The 15,009-nt window shown below is 49.2% G+C and overlaps 1 protein-coding gene across 4 annotated transcripts in view; it reads left to right on the top strand.

The window, feature by feature from the left end:
• Positions 1-15,009, top strand: part of PLEKHA2 (pleckstrin homology domain containing A2) — a 57,379-nt gene that overhangs the window by 11,832 nt on the left and 30,538 nt on the right. For 3 of the 4 annotated variants that reach the window (XM_082608731.1, XM_082608730.1, XM_082608732.1), the window contains exon 3: positions 14,530-14,586. In XM_082608731.1, the coding sequence (XP_082464857.1) occupies positions 14,530-14,586 (57 nt within the window). Of the gene's footprint in view, positions 1-11,986; positions 12,035-14,529; positions 14,587-15,009 lie in introns of those variants that run through there. The other variant, XM_082608733.1, reaches the window with a different exon arrangement.

Below are 15,009 nucleotides of genomic sequence, written 5' to 3'. Positions count from 1 at the left end.
CAGGGGCTCCCTCTCTCATGGGCAGCACAACCTGCTGGTCAGGAGGGGGGGAAAACCCCACAAAGGCGTGCCCGTGCATGCGTGCGCGCGCACACACACACACACGCATACACACATGCACAGGAAACCATCCCAGATCTTAGCTGGAGGAGGAGGAAGCTCATCTCTCTCCTGCCCCTGGGGATCTGGTGTCTTTTCTCAGGCCTAGGAATTTAACACTTGCAAAAGTCTGGCAGAGGCCGGCTGGGCTGGATGCAGGCTCTGAGGCATGGCTTGCTTCCTCTTACCTCTGTCAGGAGTGCAGCCTCGTGACCACTCCTGCTCTTCCAGTCCGGGGCTCCTGCCCAGCAGAGAATTGACCTGGTTCCCCGAACTGGACAAAGGTCGGACCTGTTTGGTCTCCTGCTCAGGGAGTCATAGGTTTCTGGGTGGGAGGTGACTTTGGGGGCCACCCAGTTTGTGACAGATGAGAAACTGAGGCTCACATTGGAGTTGACTTTGGCAAGGACGCAGCAGAAAGGCGTGACTCGCTTAGCGTTTTGGGGCATCAGGCAGGAAGACGGCCCCCGAGGCTGTGCCCGGGAATCCCTTGAGTCGTCACCAGTCTGGGAAAAAGTTGTTCTGCTCCTGATTTGGGATCTCAGGTCTTCTTTTTTGGCGCCGTGAGTGTTGTTCACCCTTCCCTTCCTGCTGCCCTGGAGCAGTGTGGTGGGTCCCACACCCCTTCCCGCCCCAAGGCCTGCCATGGCCCGTGGACCCAGCAAAGTCGTGGGTCGCGGCCCTGTTGGGGCGGGAAGGGGTGTGGGCCGAGAGCTGGCTCTCGTTCAGAGACTTGGGCAGAGGAGAGTCTGAGTGTTAGGGGAGGGGTTTTGCTTTAAGAGGTGATGTGGAAAAAATCGGGTACTCACCCTCTAGAGGCCTTTGGCATTTGTCCTCTGGATTTGATGGCTGAGAGAAAATGCTATAAATACAGTCAACGTACTCAGGTCACTGCCACTAATCACCTTCTCTGGGAAAGACTTCACCCTAAATAGAAGCCCCATGTTTCACCCCACATCCCTGGTAAACCCTTCTGTGGGCTGCCTTCATGTAACGTGCTGAGCGTGCGGAGTGAAACCTACACACAGAGCCTCCCATCCTTGACGTACCTGGAATGCTCGCCTCTTACGATGTTTTGGTCTTGGTTTGCCTTTGGGCTCTGCTGCATCATTTTCCCTCCATTGCTCTGCACGGGTGCCCACAGCTGGGTCAACACATCTACTGTGGAAGGAAGTAGCATTTAAGGTGCTGCCTTCCCACCGTTGGAGGGATTGGAATCAAGTCTTTGTTGCCAGTACACCTGGCTTCTGATGGGCCAGGGCTGAGCCCCAGGCTGGGGTCTCTGGGTCTACGCTTTTCCCTGTTCTCCCTTTGTGTACCTTCTCCTGCTCACCTGCCTTATTAGCTCAGGTGTTTCAAATGGACTTTTGTCCTGATTTACCTGCTTAGTGCCATGCTTCCTGCCAGGACTGTTGTTAACCGAAATCCACATGCTTGGGGAACCCTGCCCAGCTGTTGCCAGCTCCCTCCCCTGAGACTGGACCCTCCTTCACACCCTGGGCCACAGGCTGAGAGCCTTGCTGTTGGTGACGGATCACCCAGGACCACACTGCCACCATCTCGGATCTCTCAACTGTTGCCAGTGCTCGGGATTTCCCTTGCTGTGTCCTGCCCTCTGATTTGGCTGTCCCTTGGTTCCAGAACCTGCACTTCTCTCGGATGCTGTGCCTCGGGCCGCCTTGCTGGGGTCTCTGGGGTCAGCCTCTGTGGCAGGTTGCACCTTGCCCAGGGCAGCCTCTTGCACCTCTCTGCCCCCTGAGCTGTCAGGATGCTCTTTGTTCTAGAGCCTTCTTTGAGTTTGAGTTACAAATAGAACTTGTGGTCCCTGCTCGAGATTCTTTACGTTTTCCCTGGAAGCAGAGGTTTTAGCTGGCTTGGCAGGTGCCTAAAAAAGAGTCTTGCTGTGACACAGCAATAGTTCAGAACATTTTACTTCTTCTTCAGTGGTTAGCTTAGCACTTTGTTGTGTTAACGCCAAACAGCCGTTCCAACTAAAGGGTAGATCTTTTTTGTAAGTTGTAAAATGGTATCAGTGAGCATTTATTACTATGTGCCACACACTGTTCTAAAGACTTCATTGGTTTTTTTTTTTTGAGTATATAAATGATTTTATTGCATAACAGTTAGTAGGCATTTTGGATACAGTTACTCTAACTTGGGACTTCCCTGGTGGCACAGTGGTTAAGAATCCGCCTGCCAATGCAGGGGACACGGGTTTGATCCCTGGTCCGAGAAGATCCCACATGCCGCAGAGCAACTAAGCCCGTGCGCCACAACTACTGAGCCTGCGCTCTAGAGCCCGCGAGCCACAACTACTGAGCCCATGTGCCACAACTACTGAAGCCTATGCGCCTAGAGCCCGTGTTCCGAAACAAGAGAAGCCACCACAATGAGAAGTCCGCGCACTGCAACGAAGAGTAGTCCCCGCTCACCACAGCCAGAGAAAGCCCACGTGCAGCAACGAAGACCCAATGCAGCCAAAATTAAATAAATAAATAAATTTATTTTAAAAAAGCAATTAGTCTAACTTTAAGACTTTTTCACTTTTTCTAAATAAAACATTTAGAAAAATGTTTTTATTATCTCCCTCTCTTATATATTTATTTATTTATTTACTTTTTATTGGAATATAGTTGATTTACAATGTTGTGTTAGTTTCAGGTGTGTAGCAAAGTGAGTCAGTTATACATATGCATATATCCAGTCTTGTTTTAGGTTCTTATCCCATACAGGCTCATTGGGTTTTCATTTCATTCCGGCAGGTCTAGTTGGTAGGCATCATTATCCTCATTCTAAAGGTGAGGTGGGTGAAGCAGAGAGGGAAAGAAATTTGCCCATGGTTTTGTCATAAGCAAGTGACTGAGCCGGTATTCTAACCCTGGCCGTCTGAATCCAGCTCGCCTGCTATTATTGCTGAGAATGAGACAGTCATCCTAATGCTGCTTGGGAGGAAGGAGAGCTCTCCAAGGTGAGTCTGCGATTAAGAAAGAGAAGCTGGGGGGCTCTCAGGGCTGGGAGGTCCTCTAGAGGGCAGGTGCTCGTCTGGCTTTTGATCCAGTGTCCAGCATTTGATAAATGTGAGCTCATTGAATGAATGAATGAGGCTATCAGAAGGGACGCGTCTGTGAAATGCAAAGTGTCCAGCACTGCTCTCCTGGGACTGGGGATGGAGTCTACACCCAATGCAAGTTCTGCAGAGTGGGGCGAAGCAGGGAGCCAGGAGTCAGGAGGAGATGGATGGGAGGTGACCCGGAAAAGCAAACTGGGGGGGAGGGGGGTTGGCCTTTCCCTGTGGAGGAGGACACTGGGGACTGTGTGTTGTTACTGAACATCTTAAGTTTATAAGGAAAAGGAGACACCTGATATAATAGTTTAGGTATTTAATAGGCATTAATAAGCAGGATTTTTTCTGAACTGAGGTCTTTGATCTTTGCCTGTTTAAACCACTTGCAAGTCGGTGCTTGGGAGCCTGTTTTTTTTTTTTTTTTTGGCGGTACGCGGACCTCTCACCGCTGTGGCCTCTCCCGTTGCGGAGCACAGGCTCCGGACGCGCAGGCTCAGCGGCCATGGCTCACGGGCCCAGCCGCTCCGCGGCATGTGGGATCCTCCCGGACCGGGGCACGAACCCGCGTCCCCTGCATCGGCAGGCGGACTCCCAACCACTGCGCCACCAGGGAAGCCCCGGGAGCCTGTTTTTACTATCACTGGTACCAGTATCACCAACTGCAGGTTATACTTACCGAGTGGTCACCATATACCAGCCATGGTGCGGAACGCTTGGCATGTGTCATCTCATTAGGTCCTCCCAGTAATCCTGGGGCCTGGGGACTCTCACTTTCTCTGCAAGGTGCGGAGATGGTCAGCGGCTTTGTTCAAGGCCATGCAGGTGGTAAATGCAGAGCGGGCCCTGGAGCCAGGTCTGTCTGACTTCAGCGTCTGCACGCTTCCTCTTTGTCTGCCTCTTTCCTCCAATGGATATGTATGCTCCGTCCTGTGCAGGGTCCTGAAGATGGTGTGGAGGGGAATTCAGAGAGGTCTTCGCCACCAGGAAGCTTCAGGTTTAGTTGGGGAGATGAAAGCAGCACACATAAAACTACAGTGCTGGTGGTTGCTGAGGGGGGAGGGGGGCAGGGGAGGGATGGAGTGGGAGTTTGGGGTCAGCAGATGGAAGCTTGTATATAGAGAATGGATGAACAACAAGGTCCTACTGTGTAGCCCAGAGAACTGTATTCAGTATCCTGTGATAAACCACAATGGAAAAGAATATATTAAAAAAAAGAATATATACATATACATGTATAACTGAATCACTTTGCTGTACAACAGAAATTAACACAACAGTGTAAATCAACTATACTTCAGTAAAAAAATAAAATAAATTTACTGGTAAACAACAACAATAAAAACAAAAGACAAAACCCTACAGTGCTAAAAATCCCAGTCCCTCTTTATTTATTATTTTAAAATAAATTTTTAAATTTTATTTATTTATTTATTTATTTTTGGCCGCGTTGGGTCTTTGTTGCTGCACACGGGCTTTCTCTAGTTGCAGCGAGCGGGGGCTACTCCATTGCAGAGCACGGGCTCTAGGCGCATGGGCTTCAGTAGTTGTGGAGCACAGGCTTAGTTGCTCCGCAGCCTGTGGGATCTTCGCGGGCCAGGGAATCGAACCCGTGTCCCCTGCATTGGCAGGCGGATTCTTAACTACTGCGCCAACAAGGAAGTCACCCAGTCCGTCTTTATAACAAGGTAGCGTATCATTAAAGTGAACAGCCCACATGCCAATAGTTTGGGTGGAGGAGAAGGGGTTGCAGTTTTCCCCTGCGGTCCAGGGAAGATGTGGGGCCTGGAGGTGGAGTCTCAGAGGGAACGGTCCCAGGCCTGGGAGACAAGAGATCAAGGATGAGGTCCTGGCTCTGCCACTGAGTTGTTTTGTACGTTAGGCATGTCATCGTAGGCACTTTGGGTGATCCTTAACCCGGCTTTTCACCCTTCTGTTTCCCAAGGGGCTGAGACTAGAGCAAGACCTTTGAATTCAGCATCATTATTTAACACATATTTGGTAAATATGCCCCATGTGCCAGGCATCAGCCTAGATGCTGAGGCTACAGCCGTGCATAAGACAAAGTCTGGGCCTTCATGGAGCTTGCACTGTAAGTGAGGATATGGAGGATTAGATAACATTGCGGCAGGGAGAGCTGCAGGGCACCCCGTCAAGGAGGGGTGGCTTAGATCCAGGTCTGCAAGGATGAGCGAGGTTAGGGTCATGATTGCTACAAGCGATTCACGTTTGTAGCGCATTTTACAGGTTTGAAGTGTTCTCACTTACAGTATCTCACTTGACTGTTAGGCGCCTTGTCCTAAGCACAGCCCAAGGGGACAGGAGGGCACCTGTGAGGGAAGCAGCATCACTATGGGACAGGGGCAGCGCCCAGGAGGGAAGGCGAGCTCGCCTGCTTGGAGGGTGTTCAGGCTTCAGTTCCCCGGAAGGAGACCCTGAGACCAGGACTCACGGAGACAAGGATTTGTGGAAAGTTCTTTTTTAAGGAGAGAACTGGGAAGCAGGACAGGGAAGGGGAGGGAGCCCGACGAGGGTCTGAGCTCAGGCCGAAGTCGGCAAAGGCTTAGCCAGATGCCCCGGGGGACCTGCCGTGAGTCAGGCCCAAGAGTGGTCCCAAGGGAGCTGGCTTCGCACACCGCACTGTGGACGGTCATGGTCTTGGCTCTACGCAGGGGGACGGAATGCATCCACTAACCTGAGGACAGCCCTTGGAAGCAGAGCTGCAGCAAAACGGCAGATTTAGGAGGCCAGCGGCGTGTCCACTGGCGAGATGGTGGTGCGTGCGTGTGGGGGGGTCAGCGTGCTGGACCAGGTACAGCCTTGAGTGCCTGATGGAATTTAGAATCCATGTGAAAAAGTATGAAATCAAGGCTTTTTTAATCCAGGCAGTGGTGGCACCAGACAGATAGAGGATGAAACCCATTAGCTAAAAAGGAGCCTATAAGTGGAAAGTTTTAATACTATTGATTATGGCCCCTGATTTGGTTCATGCATTTAAAAATCAATCTGCTGGGCTTCCCTGGTGGCGCAGTGGTTGAGAGTCCACCTGCCGATGCAGGGGACACGGGTTCATGCCCCGGTCCGGGAAGATCCCACATGCCGCGGGGCGGCTGGGCTCGTGAGCCATGGCCGCTGAGCCTGCACATCCGGAGCCTGTGCTCCACAACGGGAGAGGCCACAACAGTGAGAGGCCCGCGTACTGCAAAAAAAAAAAAAAAAAAAAATCAATCTGCTGACAATATCAAGCACACAAATAATTCCTGAATAGAGACAAACATTGGCTGGATTTCCTGCCAAACATTACAATGATATTATGGCACCAGCACATGTATTTAATTTAATGTTGGTCCCTATCATGACAGAAAAGGTGAAATTTCTTAATTGGCCTGCCCTACTTTATTACCGACCAAGTAACCAACTATGTTTTAGTTGCACGGCGATGCTTACGTAACACTCTTGTGATGCCCACGTGGATAGGTAATTGCGAGACTAAATTATATAGTCCCCAACAAAGGATAAACAGAAGCGTGAAAACAATATTGCACTGGTTAGTTGTCCTTGTCAGATTCACTCTGTAGATTGTATTTTCTCTCTTTTGCCAATAAATACTCAGATGCTTTTACTTTACAAAGGCCATGATGTGAATTATGAATCATCATAATATCCAAAAAGATAGCATTTCTCCTCGTAACTGTGGGGCCCCGATAAAAGCCCTTTGCTTTTTGCTTTTTTTTTTTTTTTTTAGCTGAAAGCCGTTCTTTCCACTGAAAGGGGCAAAGAGCTTCAGCTGTATTACAGAAAGATGGATATTTGGCTGCATTTTAGTAGAAAGAATACAGAAGAGTGGTAGAAAATGATATTAACATATAACATGGAATGGACAATAGTTTTGCCTTAAAGGCTGGGTGAAAATTGCTATTTTTTAAAAAATTGCATTTTCTGTATCAGAAACCTCCTTGAGCAAAATTTGGCTGAAATCCAACAATGTTTAAAAGATTTTTACATCATATGCTAAACCTGCCAAGAAAGTCAAAATGCCAAGAAGCAGGAAGATAACTTTCTTTAAAAAATGGTCAAGGGCTTCCCTGGTGGCGCAGTGGCTGGGAGTCTGCCTGCCGATGCAGGGGACACGGGTTCGTGTCCCGGTCCGGGAAGATCCCGCATGCCGTGGAGCAGCTGGGCCCGTGAGCCATGGCCGCTGAGCCTGCGCGTCCGGAGCCTGTGCTCCGCAACGGGAGAGGCCACAACAGTGAGAGGCCCACGTACCGCAAAAAAAAAAAAAAAAAAAAAAAAGGCCAATACATACACATGGTATGAAATTCTAAATGTGGGAAAGCTGATTTAGTGACATGTTTCTCCCTTCCACTCCTGGCCCCCAGTCAGAGGTCCCCTAACTAGAGGCAGCCAGGGTTTCCAGGTTCTTGTGTGTCTGTCCAGAGATACATATTCTCAGCACATGTAACCTTCATGATAACTTTCAGATCTTTATCAGTTTTGGGGGCAAAGTGTTGTTAATTCATGGATTTTATGTAATTGGTATATTAACTATCCATGGAGACACATGATTTCAAGGGTTAAGTGGAATTTCTGGCCTGTTTTTGTCCATACTGGGTTAGAGTAGAATGCAGAATTCCTTTGGGGAAAAAAACTCCAAAAAGAAGATTTCGAGCAACAGATCTTTTTTTTTTTTTTGTCATCAAAATGCAAATTCTGCTTAGGGTAAATTATTATTAAATTAATGGTTTTAGAATTAAAACGTATGGACTTTTTGAGAGTTAATATAAAATACTGTAAGTGTGATTTTGTTTTATGAGCTTTCTATAGTAATCTTACTCTTTAGGGCGATTCTCGTTTTTATAACAAGATGTACTTTGTTTAAATTAAAAAGCAGTAAAAATGAAGAAGCACTTTGGGACAATCATGTTAATAGCTAGCACTACTGGATATCAAAGTCCAAGCAGCTAAAGAGGTGGAAGCTATGAAACTTAGTAGAGGTTTTACTAATGCAGAACCATGGTGATGACTGTTCTAAGTTTTCTTAAAATTTGTCTTCGGTTATATTGTCGTTAAGTTCTGCTTTAGATTGTAACCTTCAGCATTTGTTTAGTGTATCTATTATATACATCTATTTTTATATAGTTATATATCTATTTATATACAAAAGAATGCCATTTTGTTATTTTAAAAAATGTCTCTAAGGCAAAGCAGGCAATTGTGTGTTTGCGAGAAGGGCTGCATATCAGATTTTGCTTCAGAATCCATCTTGTTTAGTTATATCAGCCAAGCACAGGACAACTTGATGAACACGTTAATTGGGAAACACCCCCTTTTTTTTTTTAATTAGTTTCTGCTTTATAACAAAGTGAATCAGTCATACATATACATCTGTTCCCACATCCCTTCCCTCTTGCGTCTCCCTCCCTCCCACCCTCCCTATCCCACCCCTCCAGGCGGTCACAAAGCACCGAGCTGATCTCCCTGTGCTCTGCGGCTGCTTCCCACTATCTATCTACCTTATGTTTGGTACTGTATATATGTCCATGCCTCTCTTTCGCTTTGTCACAGCTTGGGAAACACCCCTTTTGTTGAGCCTCTGTTGTCTCTACCTCTGACATTGTTGCTGTGAAGATTAAATAAAGTAATGAATGGGAGAGTGCTTTGATAAACTCTGAAGCTCTACAGAGGTGCTATTTGTTAACGTTTGTTCTGGCAGTGACATCAGGCTGGGCGGGGAAGTGGGAGGGCCTGGAATTGGGGAAGACAGCGAGGAATTTGTCCTGGATTTTCCTGGGGTGTCTGCACGGTGGTGGTGCAGTGGGAACAGAGAGGAAGGGACAGATAGATCTAAAGGCTGATTGAAGGAAGACGGTGACAGGCTTGGTGACTGACCGAAGGGCGAAGTTCAGCGGTCAAAGGCGTGGTAACCTGGTTGACTGTGGGAGAATGTGGAGCAGCCGATGGACGTGGGGAGGTTGGGGAGGGAATCATTGAGAGCTTGGAGGGGACATGATGATTGAGTTTGAGGCAAATGTGTTGGAGGCTGAGTTGAGGAAAGCGGTGAAGAGTGGGCTTATTGAGTTTAAGGTCCTGACTGTCTGCCAGGCACCCAGGAGACACATAGGAGAAGGTCAGAAGGCCCAGCATCTCTCCTTCCCCCTGTTCGCTCTCTGAATCCTGGTCTTTTGGAGTCTGGCACCCAAGAGCCAGTCTGACTAGTTCTTGCCCTGCCTAGTTTGGGCAACTGTTCAGGGCGTCTTGGTGTAACCCTGCTGGTCTGGCTCTTGTATTTACCTTTCGGTGATAATCAGCTCTTAGATAATGAGCAGGTCCTGGTAGATGTGAAGGACCGTCTCACAGGAGGCGGCCTGGTGTAAAGCAACGTGCATGGTATTTGAGAATCAACAAGGGCTGGGTTCAAATCCTCGCGTAACTACCCAGTACCCATGTGACCCGGAGCACTTGCTTCTCCTGCTCCATCCCGAGTTTCTTCATCCGTGAAATGGGTTGTTGGGATGAACGGACAGTGTGCAAAACAGACTCTAAACATTTGTCAGTTTCCGCCTTCCTTTCTCGGGCTGTGCTTTGCCAAAGCACCTGATTGACTCTGGGAGTTAGGACCTCTGTCTGTCTTCACTCAGCTCCTTGAGGAAGTCATTTCCTCAAGGTGAGGCTTAGAGGACTCGTGGTGAATGATGGGGTGGCCGCAGAACCCTCTGGCGCTGACACTCCATGAATTTAGGAATCTGTAGATAGATCTTCTGGTCATTTCTGTGTTCTTGTTACTGTCACTAGAAGATGGGGGCATTTTTCTCTTTCAAGGAACAATGTTGCTTCTAGAAAAAAGGCTCCCCCTGGGAGGTGTGTCACATCTCTCTGGGCACCTCAGCTCCTTCCTTGGTGATGGGAAAGAATCAACCCCCTGCTTCCCAGTTAAGAGAGTGGGAACTCCCTTGAGGGCCCTTGGTGGCAGGAGAACCCTTGAGCAGAAAGCAAGGGTTGGCCGCGCCTTCCTAAAACCATCCGCCATTAAATAGGAACGTGCCCTATGCCCTACGTTGTTCCAGAAAATTTAGAAGCCCCAGAAATGGACAGGCTGCTCCTGACTCACAGACACCCAGCGTGGGGCTGGGATCTCCTTTCCCCCTCTGTGCCCACTGCCCTGGCGTCTTCCTCTTCCCTCTTGGTGATGGTGCAATGATAGGGTGACTGGCCTTTCTCACCCGCTGCTGGGTCTCCAGTGCAGAGTCAGCAGGCCCAGCCAGAGTCTGCAACTGGGGGCCTGAGACCTGGCCGTGGGGTGGACTCACCTTCGAACTTTAAAAACATACAGGTGCCTGGGCCCTACCCTTTGTGTTAAAACCCTGGAATGAAGCATGAGCATTCTTTGTATGAAAATGTCCCTAGGTGATCCATACAGGCAGCCTTCCCACCAACCTCTGTCTCCACTCCCCGTCTGCTGGCCCCTCCCTAACCCCTTCCTCAACTCCCTCCCCCAGGTCCTTGACTCCCTTCTACTGGGGACTCTTTCTTTTCGCTCCCCCCTGCACCCAGTTCCTGTCCCACAGGAACTCTGCCCCAGGACAGGGGAACTGCAGACTCAAGTGACACCCAAGTTCAAACTTGAACAGGTCTTCCTGAAGGCACAATGTTTGCCAGTGGTAGAGAGATGCTGTCCTGGTTGTCCAGTATCCTATGAGGGTAGCAGGCTCTTAAGGACTGGTTTGCGAACTTAACCACCATGCAAATTGTGTTTTCATTTAAAAATCGAGTTGTCTCCTGGGTAGAGGAATAAGATGCTACTCATGTCCTCAAAGTGCTTAAAATCTAGCAAGAAGAGACTTAAACTCACAGTAAAATACACTCCAATACGAAACTCAGGGCTGGGGACTTCCCTGGCGGTCCAGTGGTTAGGACTCCACACTTCTACGGCAGGGGGGCACGGTTTCGATCCCTGGTCGGGGAACTAAAATCCCTCAAGCCGCACCGTGTGGCCAGAAACAACAACCAAAAATCCAGGGCTAGACTTTGTCATGTAGACCAGTGTTCTCAAACTTGGGCCTATTTAGGGGATGCTTGAAAAATGAATGTGCACTTTCTGACCATATTCCACTTGATTCTGATTCAGTGTTTTTCCGGGTGAGGCTTGAGCCTGGGCCTTTTAAAACTCCCTGGGAGAGGCTGATGTGCACCAAAATTGGAGGATGGCGTGCATGCATTCAGGCGGGGGTGGGAGGGCAGGGCAGGCTGCAGCGGTGGACAACATGCCTTTGTGAAGGCAGGGCCTCCCGTCCTTTCCCCAGAGGAGGTGGTGCTCGCCTGGGCTCTGACACCTGGCCCTCCCCAGGCGCTGGCTTCTGGTGTTCTTGCCCTGACATCTGGCTGCGAAGCCCTCTGCTCAGGCAGCTGGCACATTCTTCCTGGCCCGGGAAGTGTTTGCCTGGGGCCGCCATCCTGGCAGCGAGTTGTTGTCATTCATCTCCGAGGTCCAGCAATCGGAGTGGACACTGAGCCGTCCGTCTGGATCAAGCCTCTGTGATCTTGGCGCTATTTTCTCCTGTCACTCACTTCCCCCTGGGTGGGGAGGAAGGTGGGGGGAAGCTGCATTTTCAGACATGCGTCAGATTTTCCTGGCTCCTCATGGAGGAGGGAGGTGCCTGTGAGCCTAGGAGCAGGCAGGCCGAGGATGGGCCGTGGTGAGGGGCGTGGGGACACCCCCGTCCCAGGGTAGCTGGGCCGGGAGACTGATGTGGCCTTGTCTCTGAAGCGGGAGAGCTCAGGGGGGCAGGGGCTGAGGGTGGAGCTGCCCTCCCTCTGGAGGGTAGGGGGGATGAGGTCGTTGGAATGGGATCAGCTCACATCTGGCAGGACGCACAGGTTAGTGTCTAAGTGGCTCCCCAAATCCCACTTCATCGCTTGTAATTCAGGCTAAGGCTCTGGAGGCCTTCAGGCTGCGGTTTGGGGTGAGGAAAGCAAGTTGAGCAAGAGTGGCTCTGAGACTTGGCATCTGCGTCTTGTAATTAGCGCTCTGGGTCGAGGATGGGAGCTGCCCTTTGCTGGGCTTGTGCTGTTTATTCTTATGTAACTCTCACAACAAGCCTAGGGAACGGGGGCGGATGAGCCTCATTTTATAGGTAGAGAAACTTGCCTGAGGTCCTCGGGTGATAATGTCTCAGCTGGAATTCCAGCCACTCAAGGGTTTGAAATGACAGTGTGCTGCATCTAGGGCATCAGCGTGGAAGTCAGGAGACCCGAGCCAGTTGTGTGACCTTGAGCAAATCCCCTCACTCATGAGTCACTTTTCTCGAGTGCAGAACGGGGGCTGGGGGAGGGCCAGGTGCCCAGTGTCCAGCAGAGGCCTAGGGTGGTTCACGGCCTCCTCTGGGGCAGCGTCAGCTGCTCACTGGCCTTTTGGAGTGCTGTGGCTCCTTCATGGACTCTGATTTAGGGATACAAGGCCTATCTGTCATTACCCAATAGAGATTTTTCTAAAAAATAAAACAAAAAAAAACAAATGCAATCACTATGTAGTTAAAACAAATGTGTAAATCTAATCGTCCATATTCAAAAGGCTAAAACAGCTACTCAAAAGCAGCTTTTAGACTTATGGCCTCATTTGCAAAAGGGGGGAGATGTCCTTTCTAGATTTCTCTCTGAATTTCTTGAGCTCTGAGAATCCTTTTGTTGTGGTTTTATCCCCATCCATTTTCTTGTGAATAGGAAACTTCACACATTGCCTTTGCTTCAAGTGATGCATGTTAATTGAGGTAATTGGGCCTAGAAGGACACTTCGCTGCCAGCTAAGGTATTTCTTAAGGGCAGTCTCCTGGAATGACAGGTCATTTCACCACTGACCCTTTAGGAAGTTTACTAAATCCCCATTGTCCTAGATTTGCCTCTGCTTATTGCTTTGAGAAGACCCCATGTCTTCGAAGTGAGGGCTTCCAGGTCATTCTTTGAGGCCTATGGCAGCAGTTCAAGAGGCCACCAGGAGTATGGACACGTTCTCAGGTCCCTGTGGGACTGGATTTGCCAAGTCATAAGTGAGAAACTCCACAGCTGTCATTTCTCATCTTGGCCATTTTTTTGATACGCTACCGCCCGTGTGTCTTCAACACTTCATTTCTGACAGTGGAGAAGTTAGAAAGCTGAAGAGATTCTGCCAGGGTAGAATATTGCCAGACAAGGTGCCTGTGAGTTTCTTGATGTTTTAATAATGCACTGACTTGGTGTTTTATAGTGTACGGACATCATTCCATTTGGTACTTGTAAGTGTCCTTTGAAATAGACTGAACAGCTATGTTTTTGACTTTTCTTTTTTTTCTATATTGTGTGAACCTGTACCCTATTTGTTAAGAAAAGAATTTGAATTTGAAGAATTTTATATATATACATATATATGTATATAATAGCTAACACTTGTTCAGAGTCATCTATATACCAGGGACACTTCCAGGTGGTGTAAATCTATTAACTCATCCTTAGAACTGTCTGGTGAGGTAGGTACTATCATTATCCCTCTTTTTTTTTTTTTTTTTTTGCGGTACGCGGGCCTCTCACTGCTGTGGCTTCTCCCCGTTGCGGAGCACAGGCTCCGGACGCGCAGGCCCAGCGGCCATGGCTCACGGGCCCAGCCGCTCCGCGGCATGTGGGATCCTCCCAGACCGGGGCACGAACCCGTGTACCCTGCATTGGCAGGCATACTCTCAACCACTGCACCACCAGGAAAGCCCTATCCCTCTTTTTACAGAAGGGAAAACTGAGGCTTAGCAGTGAAGGAACTTATTCACAGTCAAATGGTGGAGCCCCCAGTTTTAACCACTGTACTAGAATACCTCTCTATAATAAATGAGGCCAAGGGAAATGTTAAGTCCACATACCCATAGCAAGAATTATCACTATTTTACAGACGAGGAAAGTGAGCTGAAGAATAGGTAAGTGACTAGAGAATGAACTTATGGTTACCAGGGGGGAAGGGTAGGGGAAAGGGATAGTTAGGGAGTCTGGGACTGACAGGTACACACGGCTATATTTGAAAAGGATAACCAACAAGGACCTACTGTGTAGCATAGGGAACTCTGCTCGATACTTTGTAACAACCTAATTGGGAAAAGAATTTGAAAAAGAAGAGATACATGTATATGCGTAACTGAGTCACTTTGCTGTACACCTGAAACGAACACAGCATTATTAATCAACTGTACTCCAATATCAAATAAAAAATCAAAAAAGAAACAGGTAGGTGACTTGCTCAAGGTTGCAAAGCCAGAAAATGGCATCAACGGCACCAGAATCTTGGTCTTCTGTCTCTTAGTCGTGCTTCACTGCCTCAGAGAGCATCCTTCTTAAAACGCAAAACGTGTGTCTTTCAGAACCTGGCAATTGGGGCAGGAGCCGTCGGATCTTTGCAGCTGACCTACATCTCGAAGGTAACGTTGGCCTGGAGCTCTGGGGATTCATGGTCCGTGACTGGGTTGAGGATGTAACCCAGAGGAAGCGTCACACCTCGGGCATTGGCATCTGGGCGTGTTACTTGGCCACAACGTGTTCCCCTTCCTCACGGTGGCCCATGGAAGCTTGCGGCTGACTGGGGCGGGGTGGCCTGTGGTCAGCAGGCTCTTGGAGGGTGGCCTGTGGCCTCTCCCTCCTGGCACCCAGCAGTCAGTGCTGCTACCAACTCCCGCAAAGGAGGGATGGGGGGTGGAGGGAAGAGTGGGACGTGACTTGGTTTTTGTAATCGGGACAAAAAGGAACACAAACACAACAAAAAACCTGGTGACCGAAAAGGATTCTTCCCAAATGGCGTGGTTCCGCTGGCGTGGCTCACGAGGAGTGAGGCCTGCGCCGGAATG

This window comes from Mesoplodon mirus (genome assembly GCF_964341445.2).
Source record: "Mesoplodon mirus genome assembly, chromosome: 20".
Classification (NCBI taxonomy): Eukaryota; Metazoa; Chordata; class Mammalia; order Artiodactyla; family Ziphiidae; genus Mesoplodon; species Mesoplodon mirus.
This window is presented reverse-complemented; position numbering and strand designations above follow the sequence as displayed.